At 36.7% G+C, this 21,238-nt stretch overlaps 3 protein-coding genes across 6 annotated transcripts; 2 read left to right on the top strand and 1 right to left on the bottom strand.

Moving 5' to 3' along the window:
- Positions 1-1,238: 1,238 nt before the first annotated feature.
- On the top strand, positions 1,239-7,561 carry LOC111805678 (Target of Myb protein 1). Of its 3 annotated transcripts, none has more exons than XM_023690840.2 (4): positions 1,239-1,350; positions 2,282-2,843; positions 5,710-5,955; positions 6,884-7,561. In XM_023690840.2, exons 2-4 carry the CDS (start codon positions 2,325-2,327, stop codon positions 7,307-7,309), a joined length of 1,191 nt encoding a protein of 396 aa, XP_023546608.2. In that variant the 5' UTR covers positions 1,239-1,350; positions 2,282-2,324; the 3' UTR covers positions 7,310-7,561. The 3 variants fall into 3 exon arrangements, with proteins under 3 accessions (XP_023546608.2, XP_023546610.2, XP_023546609.2); XM_023690842.2 differs by lacking the exon at positions 1,239-1,350 and adding an exon at positions 1,359-1,504; XM_023690841.2 differs by lacking the exon at positions 1,239-1,350 and adding an exon at positions 1,511-1,660.
- A 609-nt stretch (positions 7,562-8,170) lies between these two features.
- LOC111805781 (Exostosin family protein) lies at positions 8,171-13,886 on the top strand. The gene is made up of 9 exons (XM_023691012.2): positions 8,171-8,717; positions 9,347-9,520; positions 10,423-10,580; positions 10,665-10,812; positions 11,049-11,164; positions 11,257-11,395; positions 12,269-12,379; positions 13,094-13,162; positions 13,587-13,886. Exons 1-9 carry the CDS (start codon positions 8,220-8,222, stop codon positions 13,719-13,721), a joined length of 1,548 nt encoding a protein of 515 aa, XP_023546780.2. The 5' UTR covers positions 8,171-8,219; the 3' UTR covers positions 13,722-13,886.
- Positions 13,887-14,699: 813 nt separating this feature from the next.
- On the bottom strand, positions 14,700-20,118 carry LOC111805779 (uncharacterized). 2 transcript variants are annotated; one of them, XM_023691008.2, is made up of 10 exons: positions 19,963-20,118; positions 17,790-18,768; positions 17,000-17,084; positions 16,817-16,912; positions 16,394-16,546; positions 16,198-16,305; positions 15,987-16,106; positions 15,331-15,456; positions 15,167-15,250; positions 14,700-15,094 (listed from the first exon to the last, which is right to left on the bottom strand). In XM_023691008.2, exons 2-10 carry the CDS (start codon positions 18,746-18,748, stop codon positions 14,969-14,971), a joined length of 1,857 nt encoding a protein of 618 aa, XP_023546776.2. In that variant the 5' UTR covers positions 18,749-18,768; positions 19,963-20,118; the 3' UTR covers positions 14,700-14,968. The 2 variants fall into 2 exon arrangements, with proteins under 2 accessions (XP_023546776.2, XP_023546777.2); XM_023691009.2 differs by lacking the exon at positions 19,963-20,118 and adding an exon at positions 19,693-19,807.
- Between the last annotated feature and the right edge of the window lie 1,120 nt (positions 20,119-21,238).

Genomic DNA, 21,238 nt, shown 5'->3' with positions numbered 1-21,238 from the left:
TGATTTCGACACCAGTTCACTTATTTTAAGCACTGAGACTTAGAAAAAGCATTCTTCCCAAGATCAAACGAGTACAGGTCTGGTGCCCAAGTCAGATTCTTTCAAACCTTCAATGTGAACCCGTTGTATATGTATTATATAAGAATCAGGCCCCTAAATGCAGCACAACGGTTATACTCTTTGAAAAAAAAAAACTTCTATACTTTTAAAAGTCGGGTCGATATTCTTGTATTTTCAAAAATATTTTATTGTTAAGATATGAGCCGAAATCATCGATGTTCATATATACATAAACACAAATTTCTCGATAGCATTTTATAAATTTTGATGGAAGTATGATATATATATATATATATATATATATATTCAATAATAAGTTCGAGAACAACATGTGTTTTTTAGTTCATTCAAAACTATTAATTTTTATATTGAAAATTCATATATTATCTACTAAATATGTTCAAATTGACATGGCTCATATACATCTCACTTTCATTAAAAACGTCCTGTCTCTACCATTTTATTTTAGGTTAAATTATAAAAACAACCATTTTTTTAGGTTAAATTATAGAAACTGCTCATTAACGATATACTTTATTTCAATAATGCCACTGAACCTTTAACGTCTTATATATGCTCTTAAATTTTCTATAAAAAAAAATAAAAAATAATATTATCGTACTGAGATAGTTTGTACATCGTTTCAATAATATTCCTGAATTTTAAAAAATTACATTAATGAAACTGTTATCAACGAGTCATTGCATGTCATCTGTTTCAATCTATGACCTAACATTTCCTTATTTTCCCTCTTTTTGTATCCGTTTATTCTTGTTATTTTATTCTCCCGTCTCTAAAATTATCTGATCCAATCATGGTATCGACTATAACAAGAATAAAGGAAAATAACGAAAATACCCTAAGATTTAAATTTTTTAGCAGGATTGTATGTAATTAGCTGAGTAAGGATGCTATTTACTCATTAAAATCGGCTCGAAAACCGGGCGAGGAATATCTGTTTATACCGAAAATGAAAATGGAGCGAGAATATTTTTCTCCTTGTTAATTAAGCGAAGACGAAGATGAGGACGAGGACGGGAAATAAATTATTTTAAAAATATATTTTGATATACAAAATGCAAAATTGGATATATAAATTCTTTTTTATAAGATTTAAATTTCTCTAGGAAAAGGAAATAAATAAATAAATAAATAAATAAATAAATGATAATAATAGTAATAATAATAAATAAAGTTTCTGGAACCGTTGACAACAAGCAAAGAGAGACTGAAAAAGAAAAGATTCACTTCGAGAGTCGTTGCACCGTCGTCTCAACGAAAGCTTCGCTGGTACGAACTATTTCCCCTTTTTGGGCAATAAATCTCTCTATTTGTTCTTCTATTTGCCCTAGATTTAGGTCAATTCAAGAGATCCTAGCTTAGGGATTCTTGATTTGATCGGTCGTTGACTCTGTTCGCTTGCTGGTAAAGTTTTGTGGAAAGGGTATGCGAGGAAAAAGTTGAAGAGAATCTCGTATTTTGCTGGTTAATCCATTGGATTTTTGTGATTTCTTAATAATTTGTGAGAATTTGGCGGTCGGAGTTGGGAGCTCGATTGTCGTTTGAGAAAAAAGGGGCTGGTCTGATTTTCTTTCCGCATGTAATGGGAGATTTTTTTTTTTAATATATATATTTTTTTCTTGTTGATTTCGATTGGACGGGTTGTTGAAGAATTGTGTGGATTTTGGGGGTGATTGAAGTAGGTTTACGAATTTTGATGACTCTTCGTGCATACTATGTTTCATGCCTTTCAATTTGTTGGTTTCCACGAGGCGGAGAAGGTCTTAGTTTAGTTTTCTTTGAGATAGTTTGCATGTGCGAAGGCGGTATTTGTGCATAAAGTTTTGGTTTCATAGTTCATCTGAAAGGAAAAGTTTTGTAAGTTTTCCTTTGATTTTCGATTGATGATATTGGTCGGTTAAGAGATTTAAATGGTCTTTGTCACAATAGTTTATGCCACTTTCAATGATCAAAACAGGATGATGTGCTTTCTATCAGCTGTTAGCTTCTAGGTTTTCGACATACGGGTTTTGAAGTTTTGAGATTCTACTTGTATCTTCTTATTAAAAACTTTAACTCTGCTCGTGAACAAGATGACAACCATTTGAAACTCATTGCTTGTTGTATGATCTTCTGCATTTGTTATTTTGACATTTTTCTTTACTGAACTTAAATATGAAACGTCTCGTCTTCTGACATTTCAAGAGTTGTGCGTTTCCAGGTATTCTATTTAGGATTTTTCTTGATATTGTTCAGTAGTAAAGATGAGTGACAACTTGATGGATAAAGTAAATGCCTTGGGTGAACGCCTGAAGATCAGTGGGACTGAGATGAGCCGAAAGATGAGTGCAGGTGTCAGCTCTATGAGTTTCAAAATGAAGGAACTCTTTCAAGGTCCAAACCAGGGTGATAAGCTTGCTGAGGATGCCACATCAGAGACGCTGGAAGAGCCGGATTGGGCCCTGAATCTTGAGATATGTGACATGGTTAATTCCGAGAAAATCAACAGCATAGACTTGATTCGCGGGATTAAAAAACGTATAATGTTGAAAAACCCCAGGATCCAGTATTTGGCATTGGCGCTGCTCGAGACATGTGTTAAAAATTGTGAGAAGTCTTTCTCCGAGGTGGCAGCTGAGAGAGTTCTTGATGAGATGGTGAAGTTAATTGATGATCCACAAACTGTTGTTAATAATCGGAACAAAGCTTTAATGCTGATTGAAGCATGGGGAGAATCAACTAGTGAGCTTCGCTATTTGCCCGTTTATGAAGAAACATACAAGGTATCCATATATTTCTCTCTCTCTCTTTTTTCAGTACAGGTATTCATATATCTCTGACCTTCTGTCTTTTTTAAACATCATATTATGAAAAAGATTTAGGGCTTTGCATAATCTCAGTGGATTAAGTTTAGAAGAATCGTTCATCTGCTGGCGTTTCCATTTTCTAAGTTTACACATAGAATGATAGATACCATGCATATATTTAGTATCACAAATATTGTTTCTAAGAAATTTATGTCAGTTTGTAGTCTAGTAACTAAGCAACAAACTTTGTTTAACGCTTGGACATATGAAGCGGAACAAGCTTATCTTGAGAAGAAAAGCTTGATTTAATTAAAAGGGAAGTAGGACCACTTGGAAAGTCTTCATGTTGTACCCTTTTTGTTTCTATTTTATTTTTTCTTGTTACTTTAATTTCACTTTCTTTTGTAATTACTCGCCTGCTGATGTATATGCATCTTGGAGTTCGATTAAATGTATTTCAGTGTGAGTTGATAGGGAGGGTTGTAGTGTTGTGAGGTTGGTTTGTTTTGTCAGGATTTGAATTTATTTGGTTTTTGGCTGCGGATGAAGTATGTGGGGCATCAGAAAAGGTTGCAGTATGCTATTAACCAAGTATGTAGAAAACTTGCTGACTGATATTGAAGCAACCAAAATTAAACAAATTGGAACGAGAAACCGAGAATTGTATGGATAAGAATTGTGTTAGGAACCTCTCAAACGTGCAAAAAAGAAAGCAATTTTGTATTCCTCTCTAGGGAATAACAAGGGTTGCCCCAAAGAATGCGTGTTCTTGTTGTTCTCCACAAAGGTATTCTTATCTTTGTTTCTTGCTTCCATCCGTTTCTAACTCTGTGAATGGTAAGGCCGAACTAGGATGGTCTTAGGCTGTATGGAGTGGAAAAAATTCTATGAGGGATTTCTAACCCCGCGACTTAACACGTCATGAAGGACCAAACCTTAGATCTTAGTGTATGTGGTGTCCATATCTTTGGAGGAACCCTTGCCAACCCACTCAGTTTCACCCAATGATGAAAGGTCCACTCCCTTGTTCAAGTGGCTACATCCACATCATTCTTTGGTTTAGGAAATTCCCCTTCCCCAGTAGACCAAGGTGACTTGAACACATGGCCTTTCTCTTCGATACCAAATTCCAATTGAAGTGGGATGGATTGACCTAATCTCCCTAAAGGGAGGAAGTTCTATCTATTCCTGTATATCACTTAGGACAAAGTCAGTAGCGCACTTTCCAAATGTACTCCTGCCCCTTTTGAGGCACCCCAATTCTTTTGAAAGAGAAAACAAAGCTTTTCATTGAAATTCTTTTGAAAGGCTAAAAACATCAATACATCATTGCATAGAAACACCCCCTTAAAAATTAAATGAGATGACCCCTAGATCCAAAAAAGTTAACTCCATTCAATTCACACCCCCCTCCCCCCTCCCCCCCCCCCCCCCCCCCCCCCCCCAATAAAAAAAAAAATCGAGATAACTAAAGAAAATGGCAATCCTGATCCATAACAAGATGTAAGACACTTTCAACGAACTCTCTTGCCTTCAAACAAACCTTCCTCATCATAAACTCCAAAAAGCACCCTTTTTCCTTTGGAGACTTCCTAGTGCACCTAGTAAGCACGGGGATGAAGAACGCCCAATAGATTGTTTTCTAGTCCTTGGAAGTCAATTGCTAAGTGCAAGAACTTGGTTGTGGAAAGTGTGTTCTGATATGGAGTTAACCCAAAAGAAAGCTCTGATACCAAATGATATAGAATCACTTCAAGGGGAGTAAGATTCAGATTACTTTGTTGATTGAATATCTCACGGCAAGAACACTTGTTTGAGATTTGAATTACTCCACAAGCAAGATCGATCATGTCTAGCTTGAATGATTCTTGTTGATCAAATTTCTCAAGGCAAGAAAACTTGTTTGAGATTCAAATCACTCCACAAGCAAGATTGATCATGTCGAGCTTGAATGATTCTACATGCAACCTAAACTACATAGAATTGCATAGAATTGCAAAGAAACTTAGCCATTGGCTAAATGAAAGCACAAATGCTTCTTTTACTACATTTTTCAAGTCTGTCTTACAATGCTAACATACATGGCTTTATATAGTCTCAAAATAAAACCCTTAACCTTAGTCATTTTAAGAGTTTGTAACATTCCTACTTAATGACTATAATTAGCCACTATGTGTACTTTATGGCCATAACTAGCCACTATGTAAATAAACCTTACAATACATTAAAAGAAACACCAACTAAATTACTCTAAATTATGATTCACCCAAAATTTATAACAATGAAGCTTCATTCTTCTTCGATTTGGCATGAATTGAAATATCTTTTGATAATTTCAACAACATTTTCTTCACACATCTTCATTGGAGTATATTGTATGATTGATGTCTCTTGGTTCATATGAATGTCCTTCTTACCGTGGCTGATTTGTAGGCTTATCTGGTCAAGTTGCATGCAGTGAGGAGAGACTTTTGTCCTAATGGGTTTAAATGAGAGAGTTTCTAGATATGTAACTTTTCAGTTAAAATTTAAGGAATCATGTCAATGGTCATCTTTATATCCTTTTGAAGTTTTAATCTGCAGGGTCTTTTTCTATGATGCCCAATCAACAAACGAGCACTAAAACCTATCATCCACCTCGAACCTTTAATGCCCCTAATATGGAAACATAGTTTTTTTTTTTTCTTTTCTCTTATCTTGGACTTTTTCTTAGTTTCTGCCATGCACGACGAATGGGAGAGTAACAATTTCAGATTTTAGTTCCCTATTTTTTCTTTTTGATGCTTGCCCTGAGTAGGGCAGAAAATTGATTATTACATCTTCTTTTGCTTTCATTTATCAGAGTTTAAAATCAAGAGGCATTCGATTCCCTGGTCGGGACAATGAGAGTCTTGCACCCATTTTCACTCCCCCTCGCACTGTTTCAGCCTCAGAGACGGAAGTCATTTATACTGAACAGTATCATCATGATATTCCGGCGCACACCTTTACAGCTGAAGAAACAAAGGAAGCATTTGACGTCGCAAGAAACAGCATTGAGCTTCTATCAACAGTGTTATCCTCATCGCCCCCTCAGGATACAGCGGAGGTAATGCATCTTTTTCATAGTGTTCTTAGTTTTCTCTGTCTTACATTTATCATATATAATGCTTTAAACTTTTAATATGTGATACAAATGGATGTTTGGAACATTTCATGGTCTAATATTCATTTAAAACTCGGTGAACTACTGTAGCTGATCTTGCATAAACTCTATTCCTGGTCAAATATCCTAATGAGATTTATGAAAGGTACATAAATAGAGTACAAAAAGACCTCTTATTAACGTCCTCGGTTGAATTATAAATTTTTTCTCTGAACTGCCATAGATAAACTACCATTACCAAATCGCCCCGATTTTTTCCTCCTGAAATTTGAACTTCACAACTCCTCAACTTGTATTGAGGCTCATGGTTGTGGAGAGACTGGTTACAGGTGTTTCGAAATTGAAGCTGGTCAGAGCTATGACAATAGGCTACTTTAAATCAGATCTGTTTTTTCGATAAGAATCCAAACAAGAATAAGAACAGCTCAAGGGTGAGGGCGGGGGGTCGAGGGTACCCCTCCCAAACATGGATACTTTAAAATCAGAACTGGAACTCAGACAATCCTACATTGCGAATCGTCATGAAAACATGGTGTCGGAGAATATTCGCTTTCTAGGTTCCTTTTGGTATTCATTACCATAAGATTTAAGAAATGCTCTGCTTCTTCTAATTTTCAGAGTTGCAATTAATTTTGTTAAATTGGACCTAAGAGTAGGGATTATATTTTGCCATATTAGTGCAATTGGACTTGGACTCCCTATTTTTGGTTTGATGCTTAAATTTTCCCATAAAAAGAGTGCCTGTGACCCATGGGATTCTCCTTTGCTCCAGGTAAATTTTATCGAAATTGGTCGATGTTCAAGCCGATTGTTTTGTCGATTCGATCGTATACCAATAGAATGATCCTACCTTGTTTCTCCCCCTCTGCAGGATGATCTGACCAGCACACTCATACTACAATGTCGCCAGTCGCAATCAACCATCCAAAGCATTATCGAGACCTCTGGAGACAACGAGGCCCTACTTTTCGAGGCATTGAACGTAAACGACGAGATTCAGAAAGTCCTTACCAAGTATCAAGATCTGAAGAAGCCCTCAACTGTTCCACGTGAACTAGAACCTGCCATGATACCAGTTGCTGTGGAACCTGATGAATCTCCCCGTCACGCCAAGGAAGACGCTCTGGTTAGAAAACCTGCCACTTCTCGCGGCCGATCTCTCGGAGGAAGCAGCGATGACATGATGGACGATCTCGACGAGATGATATTTGGCAAGAAAGGAGGAAGTGCATCCGATCGGGGACACGAATCAAAGAAGCCTGATTCGTCAAAAGGCAATGATCTCATTTCCTTTTGAGCTTTGTTTGAACAGATGATAATCACACTATGTTGATCTAGAAAAGATTCATTTGATGTTAAAAGAAAATGTTTTTATGTAACTTCTTCGTACATTACATGTTTTAGATGCGTCTTGTAAACTTCTACATTAACTTCTGCACGTTTTTAAGTTCTTGGTGTTTGGATTTGGTACCATACGATGGCGTGTGCGTATATATTATTATACACACGATACGATTTATCATTTATGAATAATACAAGTTTCGCTTTAGTGTTCGTTTGGAAGGTATGATTCCAAACACAATAGTTTATTATAGTTTAGTAAATAAGTCGATTATTAATCAAATTTCTCACCCTTCTTGTTCTTTCTATTATCCCCTTTTCTTTTGGGATAGACGGCTAATACTAATCTAATAAGTTCAGTTGTTGTCGTCTGATCTATTGGTTCGGACACCAGAAAACTCGTGCCCGCCTCCATAATTATAAGGTCGAAAGTTCGAGTCCTACCACCAAAATTATAAGGTCGATAGTTTGAGCCCAACTTTTGAAATTATAACATTGATAGTTCGAGCCCTACCTCTGAAATTATAAGATTGATAGTTCGAACCCTACCTCTGAAACTATAAGGTTGATATTTCAAGCCCTACCTTTGAAATTATAACGTTAATAGTTTGAGATCTGCCCTTGAAATTATAAGTCGATAGTTCGAGCCTTACCTCCAAAATTATAAGGTCGACACTTTGAGCTCTACATCTAAAATTAAAAGGTTGATAGTATGATCCTACTTTTGAAATTCAAAAAGAAAAAAGAAAAAAGAAAAAAAAAAGAAAAAAAAAAAAAGAAAAATGGTGGATTGCCCATGTATTTGTTCTTCCCCATTCACATTCCTAATTGCGAAATAGAAATTCTGGAGTTGAACAAGCAACGCCATGCGAGGGAGGAACCTTTCTTCATCAATGTCTGCTCAGATCCAGAGATCCAATCGATCTCCACTTCTCCTCTTCACACTCTCTCTTCTCGCCATTTCCATCCTCTTCATCCTCGTTTTTCTCTCCCCTTCCAATCCCAATCCAACTTCCTTCCACCATCCAGTTTCCTCTCTCAAACCCGAGACCTCATTCGTCATCTCACTCGAGCATTTCCTCACTCACAAGGCTCCAAAATCCCCTCCGAGTCGCGATGATACGGTTCCTGCGGCCGGAGATGTCGAACAGGCGTCTAGGAAGCTCGATGAGGCACTTTCGGAGGAAGAAATGGGGCGGGTGGTTCGAGATCCGTACTATCCGTTGGGGTCGCCGATTAGAGTTTACGTTTATGAAATGCCGTGGAAATTCACTTATGATTTGCTGTGGTTGTTTAGGAATAGCTACAGAGAGACCTCCAATCTCACCTCTAATGGCAGCCCCGTGCACCGTCTTATTGAACAGGTATTCGATTGTGTCAAGTACACTTAATTGGTAGTATTATAGTGTAGGTTTATTGATCTACATTTTACGCTCTCCTCACTTGTGACTTCGTGAATTTAACGCTATATTCGAGTGATTTTCAATATTACTCGAGTGAAAAGGATACCGCTGAGCGATTATCTAAATTAATGGAGAGGAAATGACATTACCGATCCGATAGTAGATACTCTAACATCGACTCAAAGTTCTATCAATAAATCAGGCTGTTTAATCTATTATATAAACAATTAACAAGTGAACTGGTTTGAATCGTACTTCTTACATAAATTGAAAACGGTGTTAATCTTCTAGTCGATATGGATGATGAACTTCCTTTTTTTTTTCTTAAAAATTCTGGAAAACTTAAAATGATTTGGTATTCTACTGCTTCAAAGTGTGGATTATTTTTGTGGTAGTTTTATATTACATTTGTTTATCTCGTTCCTTGTTGATATTCCGATGGAGCGGGCGAAGTCATATAGAAGTCGCCGGGTAGCTTTGCTTCAGTGTATATTGATATGCTTGTAGTTTTCCATGTACTTTAGTTATTTCAGATTTACATGTTTCTATATGTCGTAACTAAAACGCCAAGAAATGGGTTTCTTTTGTAGCATTCTATAGATTACTGGCTGTGGGCCGACCTAATTGCTCCAGAGTCAGAGAGACTGCTAAAAGGCGTGGTGAGGGTTCATCGACAGGAGGAAGCAGATCTCTTCTATATTCCCTTCTTCACAACTATCAGCTTCTTTTTGTTGGAGAAACAACAGTGCAAATCACTTTACAGGGTGTGAGTGAGCTTCCAAGGTTTTCTTTTATTATTCTTCCAATTGTTATGCATGACATGCCTATATCGCTATTAGTAATTTTTCTCACTTATCAAATTTTGTAAAAGCAGTTGTTTCCTTTCTTTATTTTATTCATAGTCATATGAAAAGATACGACAATATTCTTTTTAGGGGAGTTTAGTGCTGGCTTTATTTCACACATGCTCTGTGAGTTGGTTGGTTAGTTTGATTATGTGCCCAATTAGTGGGTTAGTTATAATATTAGATCTACTTCCTACTGCTGAACTAATTTATGCCGTTTTCTTTGAGGCGGAAGTGGGTTTCTTTAAGCAATCAGGTGACAAGGGGATATTTTCTCTTAAGCGAGTACTCTCTAGAAGTGACTGGTACTAGTTGTAAGGGAGGATTGAGTTGCCAATCTTACTTTCATTCCTTCTATAGGATAGAAAGAGATCCCGTTGGCTATGGGCCTAAATACTGTGGAGACAATGGTTACAACGACCAAGGTATTCAATGAACAGGCTTAGTTCAACATGGTTTGTGCAGAGTCCCTATATCTAGAAGAAAACATCCTAAGGGAAACGAATTTTATGGCATTTAAAACTGTTGTTGGTGGGTAAGGGTGGTGCAATGTTTAGGTGTACTTTTGAGAAGCCTAGTGGTAGAGGAATAAGGAGTACGTATGGATTCATTAATCCCATTAATGACTTGAATTTGCATCTCTTACATGCACATGAAAGTTTGACTTCCTCCTGTCGTAGAGGGTAGCTGATCTTATCAGTTGTATTGCATCGTTGTATTTCCTGGAGCATAATTATTTTGGAATGTTATTTTGGTTCAAAGTTCAGTTGTTTGTTTGTGCTCCATAAAAGCATTGATGTACTTTTTACATATGGATCCAGGAGGCTCTAAAGTGGGTGACAGATCAACCTGCATGGAAGCGATCTGAAGGCAGGGATCACATACTTCCTGTTCATCATCCATGGTCTTTTAAGACCGTTAGAAAATCTATGAAGAAGGCCATTTGGTTGCTACCAGATATGGACTCTACAGGAAACTGGTAGACATTTACACGATAGAACCTCATAGTAGATATTGAATGTGCTGTGAAGGTTGATTAAATGACATGTACTGATATTTTTAGGTACAAGCCTGGGCAAGTCTATCTGGAAAAGGACCTTATTCTTCCCTACGTTCCAAATGTTGATTTATGTGACAGCAAATGCTTAACAGATGGGCTATCAAAGAGAAACGTACTGCTCTTTTTTCGTGGTCGGCTCAAAAGAAATGCAGTAAGTTTTGGTCAATACCAGTGTAATTTTCTGCCCTCTATACCATTTCTTCGTGCATTTTCTTAATGTATAGTAAGATGCATTACTTTCTTTGGTCAGTTATGAGTTGATTTCTTAAGAGGGAACCCAATAGAGCCATCTAAATTTTTTAAAATTCAGCTGGCGGTGGATGAGTGCTTTGGTAGTAGATTAGAATCATGACATAGCTCTTGATAGACTATTCTATTTTCTCTTAGGGAGGAAAGATACGGGCAAAACTTGTTGGAGAGCTAAGTGGTGCAGATGATGTAATAATAGAAGAGGGAACGGCTGGAGAAGGAGGGAAAGCAGCCGCTCAGACTGGAATGCGCAAGTAATATATAAGCTTTTATTTTAACATCTTCTGCGTTTTCTTTTGTTACCATTTCGATTTTCAGATTGTCGAATTTCTTCTTCCATCACTAGGTCCACCTTTTGCTTAAATCCTGCTGGCGACACTCCATCATCTGCCAGATTGTTTGATGCTATTGTCAGCGGCTGCATTCCTGTCATTGTTAGTGATGAATTGGAGCTTCCATTTGAAGGAATACTTGATTACAGGAAGGTAAATCGATGTCTCAATGTCACTTTCTTTGTAGTATTTACCTTGAAGGAAAATTGGTAACGTATTTTATTTCAATTACGGTAATGAATTTGAGACATTCCATTGGATTAAGGATGTTGCAATTGATATAATCTTTGGTTATATAAAATTGAAATTAAAATTCATCGGTCAACCATAATCGCATGACAAAACATCTTGAAATAGGAAATGTTACGGTCATTAATAAATGACTGAGTAATTACGCTTCAAAAGATTAATAAATCATTAAATGATTTTGGCTCTAACGACATTGATAATATTTCTATTTGATATGATAAAATTCAGGAAAAATTACACTTTTAGTTCTTGAGGTTTGTCTTAGGTTGCATAAATTTTATATTTGAAGTTGTTAATGTGGCAAAAAACGTATTTTATATTATTATTGTAAAGTGATAAAATATTATATTTCTCTCTCTTCCTTGCTCTCTTTCCCCTCTTTCTCCCTCATCCCATCCATGGCTGCAGCCATCCTCCCACCCTTCTTTTACTTTTCTCTCATTTCCTTCTTCTCTTTCCCCTCCCTTTTCCTTTATCCCCTTCTCTAATATGTGTCAATTGACGAATTTAGATCAAGTGGGTATTATTGTAGAAATTGTGTTCATTTAAATTATTGGTTTTCCGTAAAAAGAAAGAGGGTTTCTAAACTCAGATGGATGGGATGAACAGTTGGTTTTTTCCATCCATTTCCATATACCGACTACTTGTGATGAACTGCATGATTAATAGCATCATTTCATCTCAGTGGACAAGAAGGTTGTGAATGAAGTACACAAGAACTTGTGGAACGTTTATCTATGATATCCTAGAGCTCAAATTACATTTTCCCTCATGCAGATTGCGTTATTTGTTTCCTCTAGCGATGCTCTAAAAGCAGGATGGCTTTTAACATATTTGAGAAGTGTTAGTGCCGCTGATATCAGAAGACTGCAACAAAATCTCGCTAAGGTGTGTATCTCCTCCAAAATTTAAGTGGTTTTAATAATACCTTTATAGTGTCATTGCTTGCTCTAAGTGTTTGGTATGAGTTCTTTTATGCGTTACTTCTACCAATAACTTCTTAGGCATTCAAGCTTATAGGGAAGAGCATCACGTATCCTTCTAGTGCTTAGTGTGCTTACATCTTGAATGCTTTTGGTTCCTCAACTGAGATATATACTAGTCGATTTCAATGATCGATTCTTTCTGATATAATATACATTATGGTGATTTCTTTTTTGGGGCCTTTTTTGAAAGGACAACATTAGAGTTTCTGAAACAGCAACGGATTAATTTAGCATTGTGTTATTTGTTTTTGTCTCTCTTGGGTAAAATTGATGGTCCTTACGTTTGAAATCTTTGTTATCTTTTTTGGGCCAATTGGAAGAGTTCTCTTTTAGTAACTTCCTTGGGGCTTGGCTCTCCTCCACTTTTTTTTTTTTTTTTTTTTTTTTTTTAGAAACAATTTCATTGATGAGTGAAATTTACGAGAGGGATGTATAATCCATGATGTTTACAAAAGACCTTCCCAATTTGCAATGAGGGAGGTATAACTATAGGAAGTAAAAATATTAGACATTTCCGTGGCATTCGTGTTACCGAAACTAAAATATTTTCACTTTTCTCATACAAATTTAGTGTTACTGAAACTAATTTCTTCTCTTTTTTCGTGGCATTCGTCAGTTCTCAAGACATTTCCTTTATTCCAGTCCAGCTCTACCCATGGGTCCGGAAGACTTGGCTTGGAAAATGGTTCGTTTCTCGTCCTTCGTCTCTACTTCACCCTTAGCTTGTGATGTTAACAATATTTCTGCTGGCAAATATCTAATCTTGGTCGAATTAAGTCGATGTTTTAACAAACTATTTTGCCATGCTACCAAAAACCAACCATTAGCACATGTGGGCATTCTTTTTTCTTTTTCGAAGAAACTAACTTTCACAGACAAAACCCGAGCTGAAAAAACCAAGAACTGGAGAGGGAGGCTATTTTCTTTTGGAACAAGATACAATTTTCTTTTCACGAGACTAATACTCAAAGATACAATCCGTATTGATTCATTAACTTTCCGGGTCATGATTCCGAGCAGTGAATTTTGGCGCTCGTTAGGTTTTGTGCAATTTTTCAGTTGAAGTAAATGAATTTCATTGTAATGGAGTTTGGTTTGGTTGCGTGCAGATTGCTGGGAAGTTGGTGAATATAAAGCTTCATACGAGGAGATCCCAACGTGTGGTAAAAGAATCAAGAAGTGTGTGTAGTTGTGAATGCAGGCCTTCAAATTTGACCAACTCCCCTCCTCCTTCCTTATTATAATCTCTATATCTTACCCATTGCTCCAATGCCTTTGCCTTCGATTGGGAGCCAAAATTATTACTCCCAACTCACCAAGGGAGAATTTTATTTGCTCTTTCTCTATATCGAATTTGTAGTGGAAGACTACCTTCATATTCTTCTTTATAAATTTTGTAGAATGTCATTTTTTTTTTAAAAGATATTTACATTTGTAAAAGTCTTAATACATCAAGATATTAGGACTCATCTTTAATTAAAAGAAAAATATTTGAATTTGGTGGTCGAATGAATTTACTACTTTCAAGTCTAAACTTTGTACTGAAATTCTTTTGTTTTTAATTAAAGGAAGCAATGACAAAATGAAAGTTAAGAAAGCACTAGGGGTGTACATTCAACTCGATAATTTGAACCAATCCAATCCGAACTTTAAGGGTTCGGTTGAGTTGGATTAGCATTTCGGGTAGGGTTGGGTTCATTTTTTTGAACCCAAATGGAATCGGTTTCGGGTTTGTGGGTAAAACCTTCGGGTTGACCCGAGATAAATAAGATACTTAGACCCGTCTAAGAACACTAACGATTGAGTTCGACAAGCAAATATAATTTATTTCTTTGTTTAATTTCTTTTATATTAAAATTTCAATATCTAACCTTAATATTTTTGTAAATTTAATTAATTCTAAAAAATTTCAGTATTTCATTGTCACAAAACAATGTTGAACTAGATTAATATGTTACCATTTTAACTCTTTTTTTTTTTTTTTTGAATAATTATAGATTGATTTGTGCTTATTTCGAACTTTTAATATATTTTATCTAAAATTGTATCCAAAAAGTTATAAATTGGCTTAAATTTTTTTTTACAACCTAACCCGAACCCAACTCGAAAATAGAGGGTTGGATTGGACCAATCAAACCAACCCAAACTTTAAAATTTTATGGACCAATCAAACCAACCCAAACTTTAAAATTTTAAAAATGATACAATTCAAAAGGGGTGAATTGGTCAGAAATAAGTTCTTATATTTTAAATATTTCACATATGATGAAATGATACAATACTCAGAATATATTTGTCCCTACGTATTTAAAATGACCCAAAAAAATAATTAAAAGAAAAAAAAAAAGAAAAACAGACGACCTCAAAAAATACAAAAGAGAGGAAGCCATGGGAAAAGAAGAGGGAAAAGGCAAGGCAAAACAAATCCATCCAACAGACTAAAGGATGATAACATTATACCATTGGGTGCATAGACTTGGACATAGGGCTCTCATTTAATCAGCGTCTTGATGATCGATTTCACATTGAGTTTCTTCAGGTCGGTATACGACTGTCCACAGCCGACGAACATTACCGGTGCTCCCGATATGTAAACCATAGACAATGCTGCTCCGACCTGCAAGTAACCCCGACAAGCAATTGATTAGGATTTCCCTGATAAGCTATGAATATTCCTAAATTTGTTTACCTTGTCGTCGATCGTATCGAACTTCGTGAGCAAGATACCATCAATCAGTCTGGGTTGGGGTGTAGTTGAGAGATCAGCTAGTTTCTGCAGTGACAAGAACCAGAAAATGTATAAGATGGAGGGCTGGTTGAAAACTAGTACTGTAGATAGGTATAGGTTAAAACCTGATTAAACTTCGAAAGTTGATCGACGGCATCATTCCCGACGAGGGCCTCCCCGACGAACAAGACCAGATCCGGTTTGTTAAGGTTGATAAGCTTTGAGAGAGCTCTCATGAGTGGTTCGTTATCCTGAGAGTTGGAACATGTTTTGATATGAATGAATAAAAATTCAAAACCAAAATAGAGGCAGACACAATTTTGCATCCAATATTTAGGCCTCCAAATCAGATATTATGGTGCCAGTATAGACCAAAATTCCGTTACGGTCCAATTCTAACCGGTAATAAATACCAAGGCTTTACAATATTTGACTGATCACAATTCTGTATAGTCTATTTACTACCGAAGTTCCTAGGGAATTCATTAGAGGAATGTTTCTAATAAAAATTGTTCGTTCTTGCATATCCCTACGAGTTTTTCAAATTAATCCTGCAGATACGTATAATTCAGAAGAATATGCGAGTGATTCATAGACAGTATCTCTTTCTTTTATCCATGTTTCTATGTTTCCACATCAACTGTGTACAGAATACAGTCATTTCAATATTATTTCTTTGATAAGATTTGAATATTTGGTCGAGATGATATGGAAATATGTTAAAAAATATGCAAGAGATCCACAATCATTTCAATTTTGGATAATAAGAAAAGATACAAACCTGCATTCTCCCAGCTGTATCAACAAGAACCACATCTGATCCATTTCGGGATGCCTCTTGGATTGCTTCTTTAGCTACAATTGCAGGATCTTTCTCATAGCCCTTCTCAAATATAGGGATCTGAAAAAGATTGAGGATAAATATAGGCAATGAGTCCTGATAAACAATTTCATGATTAACGAAAATTAAACATCGATGTGAGATCATATACCTGAAGTCTACGAGCATGAGTTCGAAGCTGTTCCACGGCTCCAGATCTAAATGTATCGCAGGCGGCCATCATGACACTAACTTTATGCTGCAGAAGCCAATAGGCCACCTGTATATCAAAGTTAAGCATTTAACTCCCTAAACAAAAGCCATGTCGAAAACATATGAAAACTTGTGGAGGAAGGAAGGGGCCTGACCTTGGCAAGATTAGTAGATTTTCCAACTCCATTGACCCCAACAAAAACTACCACATAAGGCTTCTTTTGTTCTTTTGCAGCATGCACATCCCTCAGAATGTCAATGGAGCGTCTTGGAGTCAGTATGCGGACTAGAGCTTCTTCCATTGCAGCCTACAATGAGAAATTAAAGCAATGGCTTTTGTGAGATCCCACATCAGATGGGGAGGAGAACGATACGGATCATTCTTTATAAGGGTGTGAAAACCTCTCCCTAATAGACGCGTTTTAAAAACCTCGAGGAGAAGTCCGAAAGAGAAAGCTCAAAGATGGCAATATCGGCTAGCGGTGGGCTTGGGTCGTTACAGTTTTGGTCACTAACAAAATTAAATTAGAAATGTAGGTGAGAATAAACACTGGACAAGTGGCTATTCAAAGATGTACCTGCACTGTTGAAGAAATCCTCGTGAAAGAAGCTAGCTTTTTTCCCTCGAGACTAGCAGCTACTGATTCACAAAGTTTCTCAGCTATCTCCTCAGCCTAAAATCCAACCAGGATATATCTTGTTAATTTGCAGCCATAGTTACGAACAAGAGATGATAAGATAAACATGATATGAAAACATACCACATTCTTTGTCATGAGCCTGTCCTTGAGAGCTTTCAGAGCTGGTTCCAGGTCTGACTTATCCAAACTTGCCTTCCCTGAGATACTGGAAACACGAAAGTACCAAAAATAAAAATAAATATTAGATTGATAATCACACATTAAAGTTACATATCAAAGTATTCACAAAATAAGTCCTGTCACAAAGAACAAGATGGAATTTCTGGTTGTGATTTTAAGATACACTCCCCAGAACAAAATAAGTCATCTCTAAAATTATATATAACACATACACATAGGTTCATCTTAATATCAAAACTCCAAAAGACTTTCTATACAATATAACTTGTTTTTGTTACTAAATGACAGTATTAAAGGCCTGTTAGTGCTCTCAAAATGTAAGTCACAAGTTTTGAACTCAACTACAAAACCCAATGCAACCATCCAGCTAAAACATATAAAATGCCCAGATAACAAATGTAATATAAATTTAATAATTTCACACTGACGAAAAAAGGAGAGGAAATTAGCACCATTTTTCTTTCATGAAACAAAAACTTTCATTGAGAAAACGTAACAAACGTTAAGAAATAAATATGGGGGACAAGAAAGTGGAAACCAAAATGGTAGATGAAAAAATGTCAAATTGATGTATCAGAGAATTTGAAAGTTCGATAATATAATCGACCAACTGCATAAAATAAAGCACAAGGAACTAAAGAGCGTAAGTTTACCATAATCCATAACTTTTTTAAAATTGTTAGTAAACTGGTCAAGAAAGATGAGGTCATGAATGCAGAAAGAAGTTTACCTCTGGAACATAGATGAAAACCATCCTTTCTTCTTTGCATCAGGCTTACTACCGTTGTCACCTTCCTCATCTTCTTCTTCTTCCTCACTGTCACTACTAAAAACCTCTTCTTTGTCCATCATACTTTGGCCCTGATCGGCTGCCAAAACCTCGATGTTGTTGTCCCCTTCCTCACCCACAGCATCTGTGAAGTCTAATTTTGCCTCAGTAGGTTTATCATCCCAAACTCTATTCTTTTTTGTTACCTTTTTCTTTGACTCTTCCTTGGAGCCCTTGTTAGCTATAGTATCAGTTTTCTTCCCACCTTTAGACCTAAGCTTCTGAAGTTTATTTACATCAAAAGCCCCAACATTGGAACTTGCATTGTCTTTTCCATTAACGACTGCTGTCAGTTTAGATTCTATAACATGATTGCCATTGGAGTAACCATTCTCCAACTTACGTCCCTTTGTACGCTCAGCATCTCCTCCATCTGCCAAACCACTATTGCTTTTCTTGTTTTCTCCAAATCCAGTTTTTTGATCCTGCCCTTGCTTCCTGGCATTGTTCAATGGCTTCCCCACCTGCTTTGAATTTTTCAACTCATTAGCACGAGCCTCAGCCTCCATTCTAAGTTGCCTAAAGGTTTCATCAAAATCATCATAGACCATCTGCTTTGGATCATATATCTCAGAAAACCCCTGCTTCACCATTGAAAGCAAGTCATCCACATACAATAAATGAAGAATCCGTTGATACACTGCAACAAATACAAGGCCAAGCTCATTGTGGAAGGTCCACTTGAGGGTGTAGGCAGCACCTGGGGCATCGTAATTGTAAGATGCTGCACCTGACCGTTCCTCTAAAAGACAGGATCTGATTAAAGTGTCAATAGGAGACCCTCTAAGTGCATTTCCAAGCTCCTTACAAGTCCATAGGATCAAACCCCCCCTAGTGAATATCAGCAACTGCTCTAACATCTTGATCTATTTCAAACACCCTGCAAATAAATACATCCATTTTAATAACTTAATGAAACTTCCCTCAGATGACATTGCATGGTTCTAATCACAACCTACAATCACAAAGGATTCCAGAATAATTGATGGCTCCAAAAGTTAACTGTAGCCATCCAACAGATCACTATTTGATTCAATCAATTCTCTAAATCACAATAACAAAAGACCATGAAGTACAATATTATTCCAAGGGAATAACTTTCAATTTTATAGGAAACAAGAAACTTTCAATTTAACAGACCAACAAACAACCTAAAGACCAAAAGGACAATACAACATTCCAACCACCCCGATCTTCTCCCTGAACAATGATGTTACAGGCTTTTCTTCCTGAGGATAGAAAGTGTGTAACTTGTGCGAAGCAACATCTCTTGTTCCTAACCTGCAATCCTAATGAAACCACTCCCATATTGAGTTTATCTTAAAATCTTTGAGTTATGTGAAATGATAACATACTCTCTCCCAGAGGATTGAAAGTATGTAACTTGTGCAAAGCAACCTCTCTTGTTCCCGACTCCACAATGAAAATCCTAATGATAGGGCACGCCAGCACAACGGCGATAGGGCAAATGTGGATGAAGCGGGTATAAAGATATGAGGGCTGTGATTACATTGAGAAGAAACTCCGACAAGGAAAGAGCTTAATTGTGATTTTCTAAGATTCGCCCAAATTATTCTCGCTGCAAGATCCTAAGATGCCGAACTTCCAACCACAAAATCGCTATGCAACCAAATCAATTGTCCGAAATCATAGTGATTTCCTTCGACATGAACATAACAATGTAATCAACGATGAAAATGACAAAATGGGGGGAAATGGATCAAACCAATAGAAATAGTAAAGAAAAACTTTGATATTTCAATAACTCTAACCAAATCATCATTTTATAAGCAACTAAACATACGAATCTTAAATCATGTCGATTCCACCGAACGCGCAAACTAATTATCAAATCGAGGAGGAAATCATCCAGAAACAAATTTCGAAAACAAATATATAAAAGAAAAAATCCACGATCGAGAAAACCTATCATGATGTGTAATTACAATTTCAATCTAGGGCATGGATCAAACGAGATTTAACGTAGATCGTAACAACTCCAATCCAAAAGTGGAAAAACAGGAAATGCATCAATCGGGAAAGAAAAAAAAAACGAGGGAGAGAAGAAACGAACCTGTAATCGATGCCTTTCTCGGAAATCTAAATAAAAAAACAAAAAAACAAACAAACAAACAAACTACAGCAGGAGGGGGCGAAAAAAAAAAAAACAAGATCTACAAGAAAAAATTGAAAGGAAGAAGAAAAGATTCCCAGAAGAAAAGGGAAGAACAAGGAAATGGAAGTCTAAGTTTGTCTCCCCCTTTTATTATATTGGAAATAAAATCCAAAAAAGTTGATTCTTCTAGTTTCCATTTATGAAAAGGGGTCCATTTCAAAACAAATCTTTAGGTGTCCTAGTCTAGTCTTGCTTGTTCGTGCCGGTTGACAGGGACATCAACCAATTGAGTGGGGGAGGATGTCACGGTCATGCATGTCCAAGGCGTGTGTCAATGGCCGCATGACAGATATCCCGATCTTGCTTATCCAGGACGTGTTGTCCATGGTTGCATGCCCGTTCCAAACCCCTTTTAGTGCTTTCATCCTAGATAGGTCTTTACCATTCCATATTGGGTCAGGGTGTATGACGGTTCACTAAAATCGTGTCTACACCTGCAAAGGTTAAAATACCCCAAAATGTACTATAAGGGATATGACTAGTTGTCAACTTCTTCCTACCCGATAGTCATATGCAGTAAGTCATCGTTGTTGCCTTTTTTCTTACCCATATAACACAATTTCCAATTTCTCAAATCTTGCTTTCAAAACTCTCTTTCAAAATCTCTCTGCTCTCGTTTTCTAAAACTTTTTTTTTGAACCAGGGCCAGAGGGCCAAAGGCTCGAGTATACGTCGCTTGGTCGTAAGCGATGCAAGAACAAATAGGCTTAACTCACTTGTTGCTGAGAAGTGAGTGCTGCACAATTGCAAGTCTGCCATCAAAGTGCGATTTTGACAAGTTCAAATAAGTTTTTCGCTGACACACCTCCCGATGTTTGGCTCTAAAGAATTGTGTTTCTCAAACCCATATGACCGATTTTTTTCATATCTTGCTAGGTTTGAAGTTTAATCGATTCATTGGATTATAATAACTATATATTTATATGAAAAACACGAAGAACAGGAGAGAAAAAATACAATAAGATAAACTAGCGTTCTTCGTCTGGTGTTTACAAGGAATCCTACTAGAACCCTAGTGTTCTTCGTCTACTAGGTTGATCAAGTATGTGAGTTGTGTGTTCTTAACAACTAATTCGATAAATTAGTCTTGTTTGTAATATTTGCAAGGATCCAAAAAGAACTCTCGTGTTCATCATGTTTCATTCCCCTCGGGCCTAACATCATCGCTAGCACC

This window comes from Cucurbita pepo, chromosome 11 (assembly GCF_057944985.1).
Source record: "Cucurbita pepo subsp. pepo isolate OVF chromosome 11, ASM5794498v1, whole genome shotgun sequence".
NCBI classification, from domain to species: domain Eukaryota; kingdom Viridiplantae; phylum Streptophyta; class Magnoliopsida; order Cucurbitales; family Cucurbitaceae; genus Cucurbita; species Cucurbita pepo.
The sequence above is the reverse complement of the archived record's forward strand: the minus strand, read 5'-3'. Positions and strand labels throughout refer to the sequence as shown.